The 18,605-nt window shown below is 41.5% G+C and overlaps 2 protein-coding genes across 2 annotated transcripts in view; both read right to left on the bottom strand.

Moving 5' to 3' along the window:
* The window catches only part of stk10 (serine/threonine kinase 10), a 39,404-nt gene extending 29,808 nt beyond the window's left edge, over nucleotides 1–9,596 (bottom strand). Inside the window, exon 1 of the mRNA XM_070917246.1 lies at nucleotides 9,125–9,596. Within this exon, the coding sequence (XP_070773347.1) occupies nucleotides 9,125–9,283 (159 nt within the window). The 5' untranslated portion in view covers nucleotides 9,284–9,596. The remainder of the gene's footprint in view (nucleotides 1–9,124) is intronic.
* A 2,720-nt stretch (nucleotides 9,597–12,316) lies between these two features.
* Nucleotides 12,317–14,467, bottom strand: LOC139295139 (cytokine-like protein 1). Its single transcript, XM_070917247.1, has 4 exons — nucleotides 14,315–14,467; nucleotides 13,910–13,954; nucleotides 13,457–13,603; nucleotides 12,317–12,426 (listed from the first exon to the last, which is right to left on the bottom strand). Exons 1-4 carry the CDS (start codon nucleotides 14,465–14,467, stop codon nucleotides 12,382–12,384), a joined length of 390 nt encoding a protein of 129 aa, XP_070773348.1. The 3' UTR covers nucleotides 12,317–12,381.
* Between the last annotated feature and the right edge of the window lie 4,138 nt (nucleotides 14,468–18,605).

The following is an 18,605-nucleotide window of genomic DNA, read 5'->3' as shown; positions in this document are numbered from 1 at the left end:
GAACAAGCTTGCAACACACATTTGGTGGAAGCAGCAGTATTGCGTAAGCAGTAACTGTAGTTTATTTTCTCGTAACAACACTAGCTACAGTAGATTAAATACTGTCCCAGAACTGTAACCACTAAACAAATATTCCCCTCATCAATTCCTCCTCTCTTCATGTGTCAGATTTACAGACCCATAGAATGATGACTGACTTATATCTGAACAAGTAGGAGTACTGTAATGTTGCATCTGAGGGCTTATGTCACCATATTTTCCAGTGGAACACCGGTCTCACAGACAACACAGAGATATGAATGTCTGCCACCACATCAAAAAGAGGTCTACGTGTTTTGAGTATGTGAATGAGTGAACAGATGTGAGCAACTTTTTGTCATGCTCAAACCAGCAGCATTAACATGTGCACAAACATAAACACATAACAAGGCGGAGCAAGTCCGAAGCTCATTAATGTGTTTCTTCTCTGTTGTGTAGTCTTCACTTTTCAATAGCCAACCCCTTGACCCAGCTTCACAAGGGCACACACACACACCTTCACATCTCAGTGGGAACAAGGCTGAGGAATGCGCCTCTGGCCTTCAGATGGCTGGGGGAGTGGACAAAGAAGGTAGACTGAGAGCAGAGAGCCTCATGCATTTATGTGGTGCCTTTCTGTGTGCTGCTTGGAATGTATTACGTCAATGAGGGTCCTCAAGTATAGTATGCAAACATGCGTGTTTGTTTACGTGTGCACCTTACCAACTGTATACACTGCACAGAGAGGAAATTACACAGAAACGTCTCATTGTGTCTCACATGGGACCCTAACTTCCTACAAGGTGGCGTGACATCAATGCACAAGTGTGTGTAGATGTTTGTGGATGTTTTGTTGTGTACACATGAAATTAAGAAATAATTGCATCCTTCTTAACTCTTAACTTATCTTAACCTTCAAAGAGAGCAGCAGCAGCCTCTGCTGTCAAACTAGTTCCTATCCGATTGACTGATGTCTTTACTTGTGACATTTGAATTTACAAGGTGAATTTACAATCAACACGTTCTGCCATTGTTGTTGTTTGTTTAAGGCCTGCTGCCGACCTCACGTCACATCCTGACATATCATCACCACTGTTCACGCACTTATTGAATCTTGCAGATATGTGGAATTCATTAATGCACAACTAAAGGTCCATAAGAACAGTGGATTCGCAAATGCATAGTTAAAAGCAAGTATATAAGCTTTCTCTTACGACTTTGAAACCTGGAATTGATGATGCATCTTTACACCATCTTTCAGCGCTTATAGGAGTAGCACAATTGAAAGTTTTATTAAATCAAATACGATATCTAATACAACAACATACGAAGCTGTAATTTAAAGCAACAATTTCACATTATTAACAATTATTACTGTCACACAACCCGTCTGAGTATAGCAGGATTTATACTTCTCCGGAGATATGCTTAAACTTTTCTGTGAACCGCCTACATGCAGCCCAGAGAAGCATAACTCCAGCTTTAGAAGGATGAAACAAGTTGTTACCAGTCGGCCCAGGAGGCTCCTACATCATTCACAATTTGTTTCCATGTGATAAAATAAGGCGACAAGAAAACAAAAGGAAAGAGCACACAGAGATGCCAGATGTCAAGAGAGAAAACACTGTAAATTATTACATAATAACAGTTCACAACCACAGGGCTGAAGAGGCAGAGTCAACTACATACTGTAGCTGCTGTAGCCGTCCCAGGAGAAAACAGCGCTTCACTGCTTCTGACCCACTGACTCTTCACTCTCTCCAACTCTCCTCCAGAGCACAACAACAGTCTTTGGCTTTGTTTGGGTCTGGTTTCCATGGAGATCAGAAGGACTTGGTGTCGCAGCTCGTCTCACTAGATCTCTGCCTGGCCGTTTTTTTCTTGTTCTTTAGTGACTTGGCTTTCATGCAGGTTAAGTGCGAAAGGATTACCTAGAGGACCTAACCTGGCAGCAGAACAGACACACTCGCACCCTTCTGCGGTTTGAACAAATTCCTTAAAAAATGTGACATTTCACATTTCAATTATCTGCACAAGTTTCATTTCTAATTTGGCTTTAGTAAATAACTCCACATGATATCTTATTAGACCACATGCAAGTTCTAAAGTAGGGACTGAAAAGTGCTCCTCCCTACTCTAAACACAAACTCTCACAATTGATTGTACCAAAATAACAATAGCAGTCAATAGTTTGCACTGTTCATTTCACTGCAATTTGGATGGAAAAGTTAAGGGAACAAAAGGAGATTTGTACCCAGAACCTACATGTTTCCCATGTTCATGCTACTTTTCTATCAATCATCCATCAGTTTATCTGTTTTTAGTATGTAACGTTTTTAACATCTTACATCACGTTTTCCCTGTTTTTAATCCTCTTACTGTAGCATAATGTACAGTACACCTCTAGGCCCTCCTGCCTCATCAGTCATTGTCCGGCCACACTGTTCATCTATTGTCTCCCTCACCAAATGTGTCCGTCATCCCTGCCTGTACATCTCTCCCCATCTGTCGCATATATTTATCCATCTGTTTTCACTCAGTCTGTCTGAAGGCCACAGTCCACGACCGAGAGGCACACCGGCTGCTGCTCGAAGGAAAGCTTTAGAAAAGGCAAAGCTGTAAAAGCAGATGTTACTGACTCATGTGTTGGTATACAAACATACTGTACTGTATGCACTGGTAGACTAAGTAAACACACACACATAAAAGCACAAGCTCCCAGTCTTGTGTGTGTGTATCATTTAGTATTCAGACACTCTCTTTGAAATGAATCAAGCGGGGAATAATAATGTTTAATATTGTCTGTATTGACGCAGGTATTAATGATTACTGTGGGTGTGTTGGCTTAAAAACACAGCGCTGGATCACAGTTAAGACTTCGAGCCTAAAAATAACCTGAAAAAATAAAGTTTTACCTTCTATCTTCAGCTTCTTAATATTTACATATATATATATATATATATATATATATATATATATATTTTAACTTTTTTAACACAAGGAGTCTTTGTCCATTTAAACTGTAGGCTGAAACGAATGAGGAGTAATAATTAATCATAGTGTCAATGCACCAGATGCCCTCCTGTAACCAACAACACAGAGAACTTTCCCTGGGGTCAGTCACCTCCAGGGTTGAATGAACGTACCACATGCTGACGTGTATTTTTGCTTGAATTCTGTGTTGTAGTCTCTATACACACACACACACACACACACACACACACACACACACAGCTCCCTTCAAGGGAATGTGTGTGTGTGTGTGTGTGTGTGTGTGTGTGTGTGTGTGTGTGTGTGTGTGTGTGTGTGTGTGTGTGTGTGTGTTAGACCTTTGCCCCATCATAAACCTGTAAGCCGCCCCTCCTCTGAAGGCTCTCCGCATGTGTCTGTGAACAGGAATGTGGTTCTCAGCTACTACATCAGGACGGCAGCTAATAAAACCTCACCTCTGACAGCAGACGCCTGTGGAAGTGATGATCTCTCATTCAGATGAACAAGGTGCACAACGCATGTTAAACAGCGACTTGTATGCTTCTGATTTGTTTTACAGCCAAACTATGTAAAAAAGTTTATTTTGTGGCATACTGTGGACTCTCAGGCGATGTACTAGCTGCCCTACCTTCTCCAAACAGCACTTGATAATCAGAAGAAGATGAGCACGTTCTTCTACACCATCCCATTTACTTTTATGTGTTTATGTCTCAAATTACTTTACGAGATATACCACTCCTTTTTGATTGTTTCTAGAAATACAAATGTTACAGTGCAAAATTGATGATAAAAAGCAGCCAAAGTGAAAACAAAAAAAGAGGTAAACCTCGACACAAGGCAGCAAAAGCATGCACATGGGTGTGATAATCTCCTGAGTGACTGACAAAACCTTTTTTTTTTTTTTCAGATAAAGAGCAACCAGAATGCCATATTGGGCTGTTGTGAGAAAAATAGATTTGAACTTGTTTTGACTGTGCCGTCACTATCACTTCTATTCTTGCACAGGCCTGATCAGTGATCTGTTTTTGAGGGTTAGGGCTGTATTTGTCAGTGTTACCAAACTAAAGAGTTGTTTTAAGAGAGAGAATGATCTTGATTACCTGATCTTAAAACCTATTCCTCCTGAAACGCTGTTTCAAGGCTGCGACTTACTTTTCCTCTAGAGATTTCAGTAGAAATGTGAACCTCACACCTGATCTTATGGCTAACCCCAAACTTAAAAAGAGACAAAGACAAAGTCATGCATGTATCTGTTTGCTTTTCTTAAAACTCTAACAGCTGAATGCAACTGCAGAGAGTGAAGATCCAGTTGTTTGGCATATTTTCTTCTATCAACTCAGCACAAGACTCTTCCTCCCTTACATAACCCTCTGACTGCATGAAAGCATGAATTTATGTACTGGGCGTAGAGCACTTAACAGAGCGAAGTTCAACACCCTAAGTTGGGGCAATGAGTCTTTTCAGGATGTGAAAGTTTTGATCAACATTGCAAAATGTCCCACATTCAAAACCTTGAAGTAAATAAAGTCACAAGGACAAGCAGGTCAGTGAGGCAGGAAATCATGATATGCCACAGAGAGCCTTGAAAGAAAACAACCCACACTTACTCTACTTTCTTCAATCATACTCGTGCAAGGCCTTGTAATGTAATATTTCAAAAGCATGAATGTCATGACAGATGAGATACACTTCCTGACTGCAGCTTACGGCACACAATACAAGTAAGAACAGATTGGAGGCTTTACACACTTGTGGTTAGAGCGTGCTGCTAAAACTAAGCTCAGGCAGGTATTGCAAGATGAAAGACTATCTAGAACTGAAGTAACTTCAGGGAATGGCACAGTTGTGCTTCAATGTTAAATTGAAAAAGGAGAAGAAATCCAAGAAAGAAAAGTAAAACAAAAACGTCAAGACAACAAAAACCTTACATATATACAAGTCTCTGAGAGCAAGTATATGGCTACTGTAAGTGCATTATGCTGCTTCTTGCATTGATTTGAAGGTTTTCTGAGAATGGACTCTGGCTCTACAAGACTAAAAATCAGTATTATAAATCCTCATGAACGTCCTTGACCTCCATCTTGTCACAGGCCCATAACTGCCAGCAGTCTATTGGATGTATGAACACAGAAGTTGCTTTCTGTAAGTGCCAGTAGTGATGTCATCACGAGGATGAAGAGGAGTCCCAGCATGCTGAGCCTACGCCCCCCCAAGCGGAGCTCTTATCAGTCACTGTGGGCCCAGCTGGTCTTTGAGATTAGACCCAGAGTTTCAGGAGCGCTGACGATGGTCTCACCAAAGGCATTTCAACATACGTCTTTGTGCCATATTCTAAATGAACACAAAATCTTGTGGGTTTTCTTCGCAAAGGGGATGTTGCAACCTGTGCCCCCTCCCCCTCCACTGATGACACCCAGTGTGCTTCTCTTTCACTTGACTGAAGAGGTTAATCATGTTTTAAGTGATTTTTCCACAAGCCTTTCTCTTGTTTCTACCGTCAGAAAGTCACATTGTTGTTCACGAAGTGTCTGAATCAACAGAAATTGTATTTAAACACATCTTGATCAAGAGTAGTGCAATACAGTATGTGGCTGACGACACAAACAAGTTCTCTACCACTGTTTAAGGTTTAGATCCAGGTTTAGCACACTGTCTTTTTCATTACCGACCAACAGGGATGCTCTGTGGTTTTCATCCCACAGTGGGAATTTGATGGAGCGTAACCTCACAGCGTGCGCGTGTCTATGGAAACATTTCACAAGCGGCAGCAGGGCAATGTGTTCAGCGGCACGTGGCCCATTAATTAGTGAGGGGAACCATTCAACTCCTCTGTTTCACGCTTCAGTTGCAGCTACACAACTTCACACACATGTACATGCTCTGTCCAACAAGTGCAAGCATGCATAGACGGGTGCGTACAAAACAAAGAAAACACCATTTGAATCACTGGGTGGACAGGAAGTGAGACATTCTCCTGTCATGACTTTAAGTATGAGGGAGACTTAACAGAGATGTCTGGAGGGATTTTTAAGTATCACCACAGTATTGTGGTGTTAAGTTATTTTGGTGGTGTGCTCAACATGGTGCAACTTTTGGAGCAGTATGTCAAGGACTTGCAACATGCACCAAAAGGGCGTCGAACATGATAAATGCAATTAAGTCAAACTGCAATTTCAATCTTAAACTAGCAGCGCACACACTTAAACACTGAAATGCTGTCAGTCTCTTTCATGTTCACTTGAAGACAAACTCCAGCAGCCTCTAGCTAAGTTAAAAAGTTGATAAGCTACATTTCAACAACTAGGTGGTCCTGGGCTGAACCAATCATAAACATCAACCAAAAACTGAAAACAATGCCTTGTTGAAAACACTGCCTTTAAGTCCTATATGACACCTCCACGCTGGTGGACTGTGATACTGTAACCTCGTGACACACAAAACCTGAGAATGTCAACAACAGCTTGTTTGTGCACATGTGTTTCCTTCTGTGTGGCTCTTTCCCCATGAACCTGCATTTAAAAAAAATAATGCTCTGCATTTTGGTTTTGTTTATTTTGTCAAATTATGTGCTATGGTGCTTAGTTTTAATTAAGTGTACACAAGATCAACCATCAATTGCATTACATTAGCTTTTCAACTGAATTCTTCTCAAAAAACAACAACTAGATCAAAAACCATACATGTTAAACCATATTCATTTGTTTCACTCTTTCATGCAAATAAACCTGCTAGAAGATGTGAACATATCTTGCAGTAAACCAACAGTTCTTTTAAAAAAGAAAAAAAAAACACCCAGCAGTTTAACCAAAGAGCAATTTTACATTCATTTTTTTTTTAAGTCTGAAGGGATAAAACTAGGCAATATTTTACAAAAAGTTTGAAAAAATAAACTTGATGAAATTGATCCTGGACTCCTCATCTGCAGTGGACCATCAACAGCAACAGAAAAGCACAGTTGCACCTACAGGGCAAGAAATACAGCAGAACGCATTCGATAACAGAGGATTATATTGCATTTTATGAGATCCTTCTTTCACAGTGTTCCTGCGATATAAACACACACACACCCAGTTCGAGTTGTCCTTAAGACTCCCCTTGTGCAACAAAGCGAGTTGTTATTCTCCAGTGGTGACATTAACCTTTTAGAGAGTCAGTTTGACAGGAGCACTCTGTACTCTCTACCAACACTGTACAATTAAAGAGGTCTGTGCTCAATCTCAAAGACAGGTGTTGGAAACAAAAGTAGCTGCCTGAGCAACGTGCAAGTGACAAGAATTTATCTTTTTATGGAGACACAATCAGAACTGCTCTTTTGCTGCCTGTCACACCTCCAAAACCAGCTTTTTGTTCGTCTCCTATACGGATAAGCAGCTGACTTGTGACAGAGATATCAAGTCTCCTCCCCTCACGCCTGCTCAATCAAAGACTTTAACAACGGAAAACATGTGCGATTCCCCACTTGAGGCCTTTCCCTCCCACAGACGAGCTGATTATTCTGAGGTTCGGGAGCTGTGAGAGGAAATTGTCCCCTGATGAAAAGTCCCACGATTTCCTCTCTTGGCCATCATCTGCTCCCACTCTGCCTCCCTCCCCTCCGTCTGACAAATGCAGGTGTGGAGCGGTCCTCCTCCAACCCACTCAAGGAGAGGAAACAGAGGCCAAAGAAGAGGCTTGACATTTGTATAAAAGGAGTTGCAAAACATAGTGGGGACACATAATAATTCAGAAAGCTTGCCAATTATTGTGTATACCTTCACACTGTAACATTCAACTAAGTCCTGTGTATTTACAAACTAACTTTTAAAAAGGCGTCTTCAAACTTAAAGCCCCTCGTGTTCAGTCAGTCCCTCAGCTGCTTAGAAGCAGACTGAAAGCACTGTTTGTTTTCACGGTATACCGGTTGCTTCACTTGTGTTTTTATCTGCCTTCAAAAGACTGTCCACAGGACGCCTCACATGCTCGCTCTGCTCACAAGACACATTATAGGACAACTTCCGTGAAGTTTAATTCGGACCTGTGGCTACAGAAGAAATTTTCTTTCATTCCACTGAGACAGTAAATATGAAGGTAAGGTTTGGGGTAGCAGTGAGGCTGGTATGATGAACTTTGGAAATTCCTCTTCCTGCGCCTGTGCTCCTGTTGCATTGCCCCAGTGCATGCATACTGTCCAGTAAAAACAAAATATCTAAATAAGGTGGAGTCCTCTAAAAAAAAAAAAAAGACTACATTTTCTGTTTGGCGCAGACCTCTGGTAAGGCATCACTTCTTCCACTGAGGTCCCCCCTGATGTGTCAAAGACTTTCACTGTGCTCCACTGGGCAGTGCAGACACAGAGCGCCTGTGCCATGCTTCACAGAGGGGACTGAGCCGCTAACAGGTCCAGATTAAATAACTCCTCTGAGCCAAAAGTAGTGCTGCTGCTGAGGTTTGAGAGGGACGGACAGAACTAATGAAGAGTGCTTTCACTTCAACCTTCTGTACTGCAGATGTTTGCAGAAAGTCGCAAGAGAAGTGAGTGTACTCAAGTAAAACTATTAGGATTTAAAACGGCCGAATATGAGGAAGGAGAAATGTTACTTTAACAACCCATTCGTAAAAAGGAATCAAACTGAGGACGTCAACCATCTTCCACTAACATGAGTACAAAGGATGATTCTTTTCTAAACAGGTGCCACCTTTCATCCACTGGTCCTCTTTGCCAGTGATACCCAAAGCCACAGGGACTAATACCAACCACATAGTTGAGGTATTAGTCATAATCTCAGCAATGTTGGGATGGTGAAGCATCCACAGGTGACAGGACATAGTTCACACCTCTGTTGTTGGCTATATTCTGAGAAAGAGATACGTGCATCACAATAGAAACACTATCACACAAAAGGAAATTGATGTAGGAGCTGTAGTTTGTGATGGATTTCATCATAGAGTAGCACTGACAAACCACTAATCATTATGGGAGAACATGAGAGTGATTTAGGGAAGATGTAAACAGTTTAAGAGGCTTTTCTAACACAACAGAGTGTCAGTGTACTTGACAACAGGTGGGCAGCTCATCACATTACTACATTAGTGTGGTCAGTGTGCAGGTGCCTCGTGTCTTTGAGATCACACTTACCTTGTAGACCTTTCCAAAGGCGCCGTCGCCCAGTTCGCCGATAATTTCCCATATGTCGTTGGGATTGATGTCCCGGCGGACGTGGTCGTACTGTTTGACTTTCTTTTTGATTTCGATGGTGGGCAGACGGAGTATTCTGCTGAATCTAGCGAATGCCATTATTTACAATGCGACAGGATTCAGCCAAACCAAAATAACAAGTATGAAAATGCTCTACGCAGCGAGCATTACGCACGTAGAGACGCGCAGTCCGTCAAAAACAAAACAAAAAGACACTTCTCTACCAGTTCACCAAACTTCACTTTCCGCGTCCTGGAGAAAAGAAAAAGAAAAAGAGATCTGAGCCACTTCAAAGAAGTTATTCTACTCCGTCCATCTCTGCCCGGCGCTCTGAAGGCTCTGCGGTCATAATCCCATTCACAAGCTGCGGTTGGAGCTGGACGCGCGGTGACCACCTGCCGCTGGAAACACGATGGAGTGGCCGCCTGCCTGCTGCCTGCCAGGGCAACTCGTTGCTTCAAACTGGGCGAAAACGCCCCACCTTGTTACTCAACAACCCTCCCACTGCCGTCATGGAAATGTAGTTTCTTTGAAAGAAGAAGCCGTCGTCACTTTTGCGCTGATGAGGTACAAGGACTTCATGTCCGGGTTGGTGCTGGGCGTGTCCTGTGACTGAGCCTCACAGCTCAAACAGCTGTGCCATTAACAGAACTTCTGCACTTCTGTTCGAGTCCTGACGAATAAAGTGATTTATAATGACCCTAACTTGCTGTTCTTTAACGTCGTGCTGCGTCACTAATGTTTGATGATATTGTTTATGAGACTCGGAGTTTGAGCGATAGTTCATTACAGTTCAGTTTATCAGTAGTTTTAAAATCATTTACCTGCACTGTTCTTACTTTGGTGTCTTTTCTCTTCTCATTTGCTCTTCACCTGAACAGGCAATGCTGTAGCGCCCTCTAGTGACAGATTCAGCTCAGTGAACTTGTACCTGTTGAGCGTGTGGAAAACGACGTGAGATAGAGCAACTACAGATGATTTTGATGAATGAATAATCATTTCAGATATGTATCAAGCAGAAATGCTAAACACCTTCTTCAAACAACCTCTCGGATGTTATAACTTGCTGCTTTCAGGTTTCATGTCATTTCAAATTGAGTATGTTTGGGTTTTAGACTTTTTTGTCGGACAAAACAATTAATTTGAAGACATCCCATTGGGCTCTGGGAAAATGGTTCTTGGCATTTGAATCAATGAATCACTAAAATAGCAGATGAATCAATTCTGGAAATAATCATATGTAGCCCTATATGACCACAACTATATATGGACAGTTAATTGTGTTTGTTGGTCTAATGCTTTTATACTACCTGCATTTGTTTCCTGTTTAAATAAAGTATTAACTAGCCTAGAGAACTAAATGAAACTCTATGATTATGGGGCGTATGATTCATCCTCTTTCTTTTAGTGTGTTAATGTCAAACGTTGAGCTCTATGCTGCTTTGACCTTTGATTGTTATTTTACGTCTGATGTTTCTATAACCTTCTGGCCCTTAAGCTGACCATCTGAGGAAATCCTGTATGATATCGTTACCCACAACACAACAAAGGGATTTGAACATGAATCTTGAATAGTAAAAAGCTCTGTGTGAGTTTTTGTTACTCTCACACACTTCAGGGTTTTAACAGCAGACCCAAAGTTACAGAATTAGGGACATGAGGAGAAGGTAAAGAGAGTTTTGTTGTGCTCATATTGCGTTACGAACCGCGGGGGGATTCTTAGATAGAAACCAGCTTTGAGCTTTGAGAAAATGATCTTTGACTTAACGCAATACTGCCATTTATGGAGGATGTAACCACTGGTAAATCTGAAATATTTGTCAATGAACTTCAGGTAATATTTTCCTTCAGAATATATAAAGCACTTCTGAATGAAACTCATTGACTTTCGTTTACTATCTCATTTGCATTAGCAATTTTCTCTCTGAATTCTATGGAAAGATTAGCCAAACAATGAACTGCTGAATTAGCAATTATGGACAGAAAGATTGGTGGCAGTGGGGTGATGTCATGCTTCGCTTACTCATCAGTTCGGCACTGAGCTGTTTAACTGAGTCGGAAAGCAGAATTTGGCATGTTGTGTTTCAACAACAGCTCTACTGATTCAGGATATTTTATACTTTAATGAGAGGTGATTTTTATCTCATATTTATCCATATTAGGCAGATATATATGTACATTACATTCCATATGTCTTTGTTGTTCAAACTTAATGCAAAACCAATCGCTTTGTTAAATGTTCTCTAATGTCACTTTGCATTCTCAATACATTGTGAAAAAGGCCTTTCATTACAACTCCTGTAGATCCCCAAAGAACCTACAGTGAAGAGACGAGCTTGTGCGAGTCCATACAAGGCCACAGAGGTTTCTACTAATCCCCTCACACTAATGACATGTCACCATTGTAATTGTGTGTGTACTCTGTACAGTTCCTATGACGGCTAAGCTGTCAAACTCAATTAAGCTTTCTCTTCCTCTAAAAATCTCATAAGTGCCTGTTGAGTTTATGTAATTTTGATCCATTCACCCAACAATAAATGATGGGTGATGATGGTTCAGAAATACCCAGAAATGCCATTAGACAGTTTGACATTTCACAATAGGGAAAGCACAGGTGCAAGTAATGAAATGAATGATGGCTGAATTCCATTTAGCTGCTTCAGTTTCAGTGTCCTGGCATTGTGGATGCTGACTCACTGTCACACTGTCATGACTTATTGGGACCCATCTTGAATGTTATTAGCAACATCTGTGCTTTTTCCTATCATGACAAATCACTGCAATATATATCATTGGTGGAACAAGTACATCAAATATTTTAGTAGAAATTACCAAAATATTTTCACCAGGAGATTATGGAGGACAAAGATCTTGAAGTTTACTGATCATCATCATATTAAATGAGAATAGGGTCTATAGAAAAGGCACAAAGTTTATTATATGAAATGTTTCCAGTCAGATTCCATAGGACAGATGTGATAATTAGTAGTAATAACAAACCCCATTACAGTCAGAAAACAGATGATTAAAGTACATTTTTTAGTAACACAACCATAGTCACCATAGATATAATCTTAACATCAGTCTTGTGTGTTTCAATCATTGCAGACGCTTGAAGAATACATAGAAGGACTGTGTTCTTGTCTCTTCACTCTCCTTGAGCAGATATTAATGTCGCCATTTCAGCATCCAGCATGTTAGCGCTCCAGCGCAGCACAGTCAAAGATCGTGAACACCAAGTCCTATAAAAAAGAAAGGTGAAATAGGCGTGTGTGTGATTCAATAAGATCCTTATTCAGGATTCGTATTTTCTGTGTTGTAAGCAGCTCAATTCCACGTGCCGTCATATCAAACACACTGTCATCTGGATTGAAACTGCAGGTACAAATAAAAATCCTCAGCAGAAAATCACCCATATGACGTGTGTGTGTGTGTGTGTGTGTGTGTGTGTGTGTGTGTGTGTGTGTGTGTGTACTTACACTCCATTTGCTGTGTTTCCAGTCTATAATTGACCTTAATTGGAGCTCAACCCTTTTCTGCTATTGAAGCTTACTAAAATGACCGTGATGAAAGTGAATTAACTTCCAACCCTTTGTCGAGACGTCATGGCCTGGCCTGCGCAGACAGGTCACGTCAGTCTGAGACCAGCCACAGGCCCAGATGTGCCTGACTTCAACAGCTCAGGTGAGCAGGATCAAACATCCACAGAGCACTGAACGTTTCCTATAATCCGCATCATAAACCCTGTTTAATCCTGTGAAATGACCCACTGAGTGACCCATTAACTGGCAGAATGTGTCTCATCAGTGTTAATCTGTTTTCCCCTTCCTGTTTCATCTGGCTGCATCGATATACTGTAGATAAATGTGAATTATTTAATATAAAGACTCCATGTACAATAGACTAAATCAACCGCAGAGCTGAATTACAGCTGTATTTTTCAGTTAATGTGCCAATAAACGATCTGTAGCTGAACTGTTTGGAAGTGAGAACAACTTGAATGAGGTTAATGTACTGCAGAACAGGAGAGGTGGGCTGTGAATCAAGAATTGCTAAAAGTGTTTGTGATTATCACATGATGCAATGCATATGAGGCCTGTAACCTCTAAAGTCACTGCAACAAAGGTATCGCCTCAATGACAAATCCCTGTACTTTCTATCAGATGTGTCCCACCGGATTTAATTCTACTTAATTGCTGCATGGCACAAATAGATATGTCTTTATGGCACTATCTGAGCATCATTGTGTTGAATTCATTTGTCTCATCTTACCCCGTGACATTTCTCTGACATGAAGATGAAGAGCTGTCTCAGAGTGAGCCCCAGCTTCCTCACTTCTCCGGTGTAAGCACAGCGGCGCTGTCGCAGGCCTTCCACCAGTGAGATGTAGGTCCTCATTTTGTACATCACACAAGCATTCTGGCGACATGAGTAGCAATTAGTGTCACTGTGTGTGATTTACAGCTCAGGTTTTCAGTCAAAACACCACAGATGTTAGTGTAGAAAAGTTTGGGGTAGCCAGAAAACTCAAAACAGAGAGTGAAAGATAAACATCGACTGAACGTACAGATCAGAAAACACTTTTTTGTTTTGATATTGGCTCATAGTACATAATGAATTTTATCTTAAAATTTAACTTGGGTTGCTTTTCAAATGTTTCAACCTAGTAACTCTTTGATTCACAATCATTTGTTACAATCATAGCGAATTTGAAGTCATACTTACGTGGACATCAAGATAGAGATCTGGCATGTGTGCCATGCAGTAACTCTGGATGAAAAGAAAAAATAGAAAGCATGAAGTTTCAAATTTCATCATTAGCAGGATAATCTCATGTAGTTTTTATACCCTTATACCCATACTCAGAGAAATCACAGGTGTCTCACAACACTAAATCTAACCCAACTAAAATTAGTTCACATTTAGCCTGCTATTCTATAATAACTGAAGGAATAAAATAATTATTATTTCCAATGTGGTCCTTAAAAACCATTAGATTAACACCAAAAAAGTAAAAAATACTTGGTACACAAGACCATTCAAAATAGATACTAAACACCGCCATAGAGTAAAATCTAATCCATATAGAGCAAAAAATCTACAAGAGTGACAACACAGCAGGTGACTTACAGTTTCAGGGTCCCTCTTTAAATGTGCAGCCTGCTGGGTGAGCTCCCGTGCCATGCTCAGCACCTTGGTGTAGCATGTTGGTGGGTAGAAAGGGTAGCACAGTACCAGCGGCACCAGAGACGAAACAAGCAACAGGTGGTTAAAGATTGCCATGACTCGCCGACACCTAGAGCACTAACAGAACCTTTGCTTGCTTGTGTCACCAGTGCACACATGCAGCCACGTATGCATGTGGGGAGATTTTAACACACCCCCTGTTTACTCCAAAATAATTATGCAACTGCAGAGGGATGACGGACAACAACCCATTGTGTCAGATGAGACAGCACTCAAAGCAGGGGCGTGATTTTTGACCAACAAACTGAATTTGAATAGTGAGAAGAAATAAATATTTCTTAAATCAGATGTGAAGTGGTGGTAGAAGTTGTCAGATCTTTTACTTAAGTAAAAGAAGCAATACCACGATGCAGAAATACTCAAATTTTACTTAGTACAAAAGTACTAAGTACAAAACTATTAGCATCCATACATATACAAAGTACCAAATGTAAAAGTGCTCATTATGCACAATGGACCATTTCAGAATAATGTATATTCTATTGATATAATATGTGTGTACATCACTTTACTGCTGCAGCTGGTGAAGGTGGGGCTAATTTTAATTAGTTAATATACTTACTTAACTTTGTAATTAAGTACAGTATTTGAGTAAATGTTACTTCCCACCACGAAAGATTTGTTTCCATACATTTAATCTCTTAGTATCAATTGAGTATTGTCTGATAGCGTACGTACATACTGCACGATGATTTACACACGACAGTGACTTTACACCAACAGCCACAGTCTCAAGATCCCAGCTCAATATATACTGCAGCACCTTTGGAATGAAACTGATGCATGTTTTAAGTGTATTAGATTTTTTATATTCTTCTGCATGCTATTTGTTGCTGTATGCGTTTTAATTTAAAGCACATTGAGTTTACTTACAAATACGACTGCCTTGCCTGGAAGAATCCAGACGCCCTGAGGGCCAAAAAAGGGGCCAGACCTTTATAGTATCAGTGCAGGTGTACTGCTATTGTGTACTGTTATTACTTGAAGTGAAAAAGATAAGAAAGCAAAATGCACCAATAAACTCCAACAAAGCCACAGACTACAGAGTATCATATTTCAAATGTCCATACCTACACATTACATTTGTTCTGCTGATCTTCATGTTAGAGTATTGAAAGTAACCTTATATGTCTAAAAGTATTTCAGTAGTTAAACTAAATGCCTGTTGAAATTTGTACATTTCATATTTGGATACTTGTATTACAGTAATACTGGCTGCTGTCACATCATTGTATGTCTTTTATATCCACTAGATGGGGTTAATTTAACTGATTTAAACTCTGTACATCTTCCTGAGCACTCTTTAAGCGTCCAGCGTCTTCAAGCATCATGTTGAAGTTCTCCAAATAGTTTATGTATGTATATATATATATATATATATATATATATATATATAAAACCAGGATTTATCTATGACTGAATCTCTCTACAGGCAAAATATATCCTCCCTCACAAAACTGGGACAACACTGGCACATGCTGAGGCCTCCCGCATGTTAAGTAGCTTTATTCTGTCTCCGTCCAGGTGTGATGTGACACTGTCATCGCTCATCTCATCTAAAAGAGCAGCACACTTCCTGATGCTGCCAAACACCCGCAAGGACACTGGTCTGCTTTTGAGTGATGCTCGTCACCTCTCATAGCGTGCTTTGAGAGTTGGAAGTCTGTCTCCTCCCTCCACATGAAGATGGATGGAACACACTGAGTGTGTCTTGGCATGACGGAGAGGCATAAAGAGGAAGAAAAAGTGCAGTGTGCGCTGTAAGCATATCTCTGGTCCCACAGTCCCACCACTCAGCCGTTCTCCTCTCGACCTTGGCCTGCTCAATTAACAGGGGACACGGGTGACCGTGCAGTCCTTATAATGGACGGATGTGTTTTATAGCTAGTAGTTAATGGCCACAGAAGTTAAGCTATGATGAGAGATTAGAGCACAGAAATCTGCCAAAAGACAGCAAATTCCAATGCGACAATCACATTTTTTGGCTTTAGAGGCCTGGATAGTCATTGACTTCTGGGGAACAACTGAATCTTACTTCCCTCAGGTAGTTATCCACTTCTATACCTCTGGTATGTCCAGTACAGCCACTACCCTCTATGGCAGGCCAGTGAGGGTTAAGTGTCTTGCTCAACAGGACCCCAAACACTAACGGTAGTTGTCAAGTCATTCAGTTTCCCCATCCATATTTTTTCCAGAAATGTGAGGCAAATTTAGGCTACCAAGTATTTAAATGTGTCATCATGTATGGGAGTAATCTTAGATATCAGTGACAAGTACACACACACTCCATATATGTGCTCACAGGCTGCTCGAGAGCTATATGGTGTACAGTGCATTTTACTATGTAAGAATATTAAAGAAATATTATATTGATGTCTAAGGAGGTAAAATATAAATACCATAAAGCACAATGAGGTCAGTATAGACTCACAATCGAACACCAGAGAGACATTAGTGTCTGTTAATCCTCCTGTATAATGATTATTTCCATATAACTTTAAAGGCTATTATGAGCCAGCAGGCTCAGCTCGTCTATAAAGAGACTGTCCCTCACCTGGGGGCCACCAGGTTGAAACAGCATTGTCGGCAATCTGCCTTGCTTTGAAGAGCCTTTAAGCAAGGTAGCAAACCAGGTATCAGCTCTGGGGGGCGCTGTTCTAAAGCCGACCATGACCTCTGGCTCCGTGGTGGCAACGAGAGAAAAAAAATCATTCCCTGCCTGCAGACATAAATGAAGTATTGTAAGTAGAGTATTATGAGGAAATGTTAAAGTGGTACTTGATATGAAAACATCAGCATGCATTAGGTCATTGTTAATACTAGACACGCGCATGTGTTCTGTGGGAATAGGCAACAAATGTGATTGGTCATCGCCTCTTGATTTAAGGCTAACCCCCCCCCCCCCCCCCCCCCCCCCCCTAATACATCAGCATGCATTAGGTCATTGTTAATACTAGACACGCGCATGTGTTCTGTGGGAATAGGCAACAAATGTGATTGGTCATCGCCTCTTGATTTAAGGCTAACCCCCCCCCCCCCCCCCCCCCACACACACACACACACACACACACACACAAAAACCCTACAGGGGCTACAGAGTGACCCTGCGGTGCTTAACTGACTTTACAGTGAACTTGGAATTATGTCTCTCTGTGATATTCCTAAAATATAATATTCCAGTAAAGACTCTGAGGTGTGATATATTGAGTATCTCTCTGAAAATGCTTTAGGGAGTACAACTTTTATGTGTTTTAAGATGAGTGGGCGCTAACGGCAGGGAAACCTCAGCCCCACAGCCACTGTACAGCAGATCAGCCTGACCAGCCTGTGAAACGTGCCTCTCCAGACGCACGGCAGCGGCCAGCGCATCGCACGGGCGGCGATGTGGAGGTCTGCCGCTCATCAGTGGAACGTGCCGAGCAGTTTCCCCCCGTGGACCCTGATCTCTGTTCCCTCCGTCCTCTTGTCCTCCAGCAACAAGGGATTTCGCATTGCACTCAGTCGGCGCATCCCGCAAGTCACGTCTCGCAGCGCGGTTCCACATTTTCGGGTGGCGCGTGTCCCGGTGCGTCATCGTCCGAGCACCGGACAAGTGATGCTTTGAGGTGCACTGTTGCTCCCCTGCCGCCTCACATCTCTGCAGCAAACCGGGCTGGAAATGCTCCTATGCTCAAGTGACCGGCGGCGCTCAGAGGTAGGTGCCCACAGCTGCCCTGCATGGCTGCAGGGGGGTACTTTCTATTCAGCGCATGTTTCTCCCATTTGATCAGATAAGGGCTCCGAGCACAATGTCCTCTGCGGGGAGCTCAGCACTGCGGCTTCCCGCACTATAGTTTTTGAATATTTCATTTAACCCAAGGGGGATATTCAGATATGCTGCGATGACCTTATCATGCAGTCTGGGAATGACATTCATGAAAGGGTTTCCTCTAGCGGAGTGAATGTTGCGACGATGACTTGAAGTTTGCCTATTTAAATGCATCTCATAACTCCATGTCATTCATTCTCCTTTAAGATATTGTTACGGGACAAGCTGCAATTCAGTTTAAAAAGAGACAAACCACATAGTCAAGCTGTGATATGAATACTGTGGCATCACAGGAGCTTCTGATGCCATTCAAACTTTAAATAAACTTATTTTCTGACACTGCAACTCCCATGAGGCTATTACAGG

This window comes from Enoplosus armatus, chromosome 13, assembly GCF_043641665.1.
Source record: "Enoplosus armatus isolate fEnoArm2 chromosome 13, fEnoArm2.hap1, whole genome shotgun sequence".
Taxonomy (NCBI): domain Eukaryota; kingdom Metazoa; phylum Chordata; class Actinopteri; order Centrarchiformes; family Enoplosidae; genus Enoplosus; species Enoplosus armatus.
This window is presented reverse-complemented; position numbering and strand designations above follow the sequence as displayed.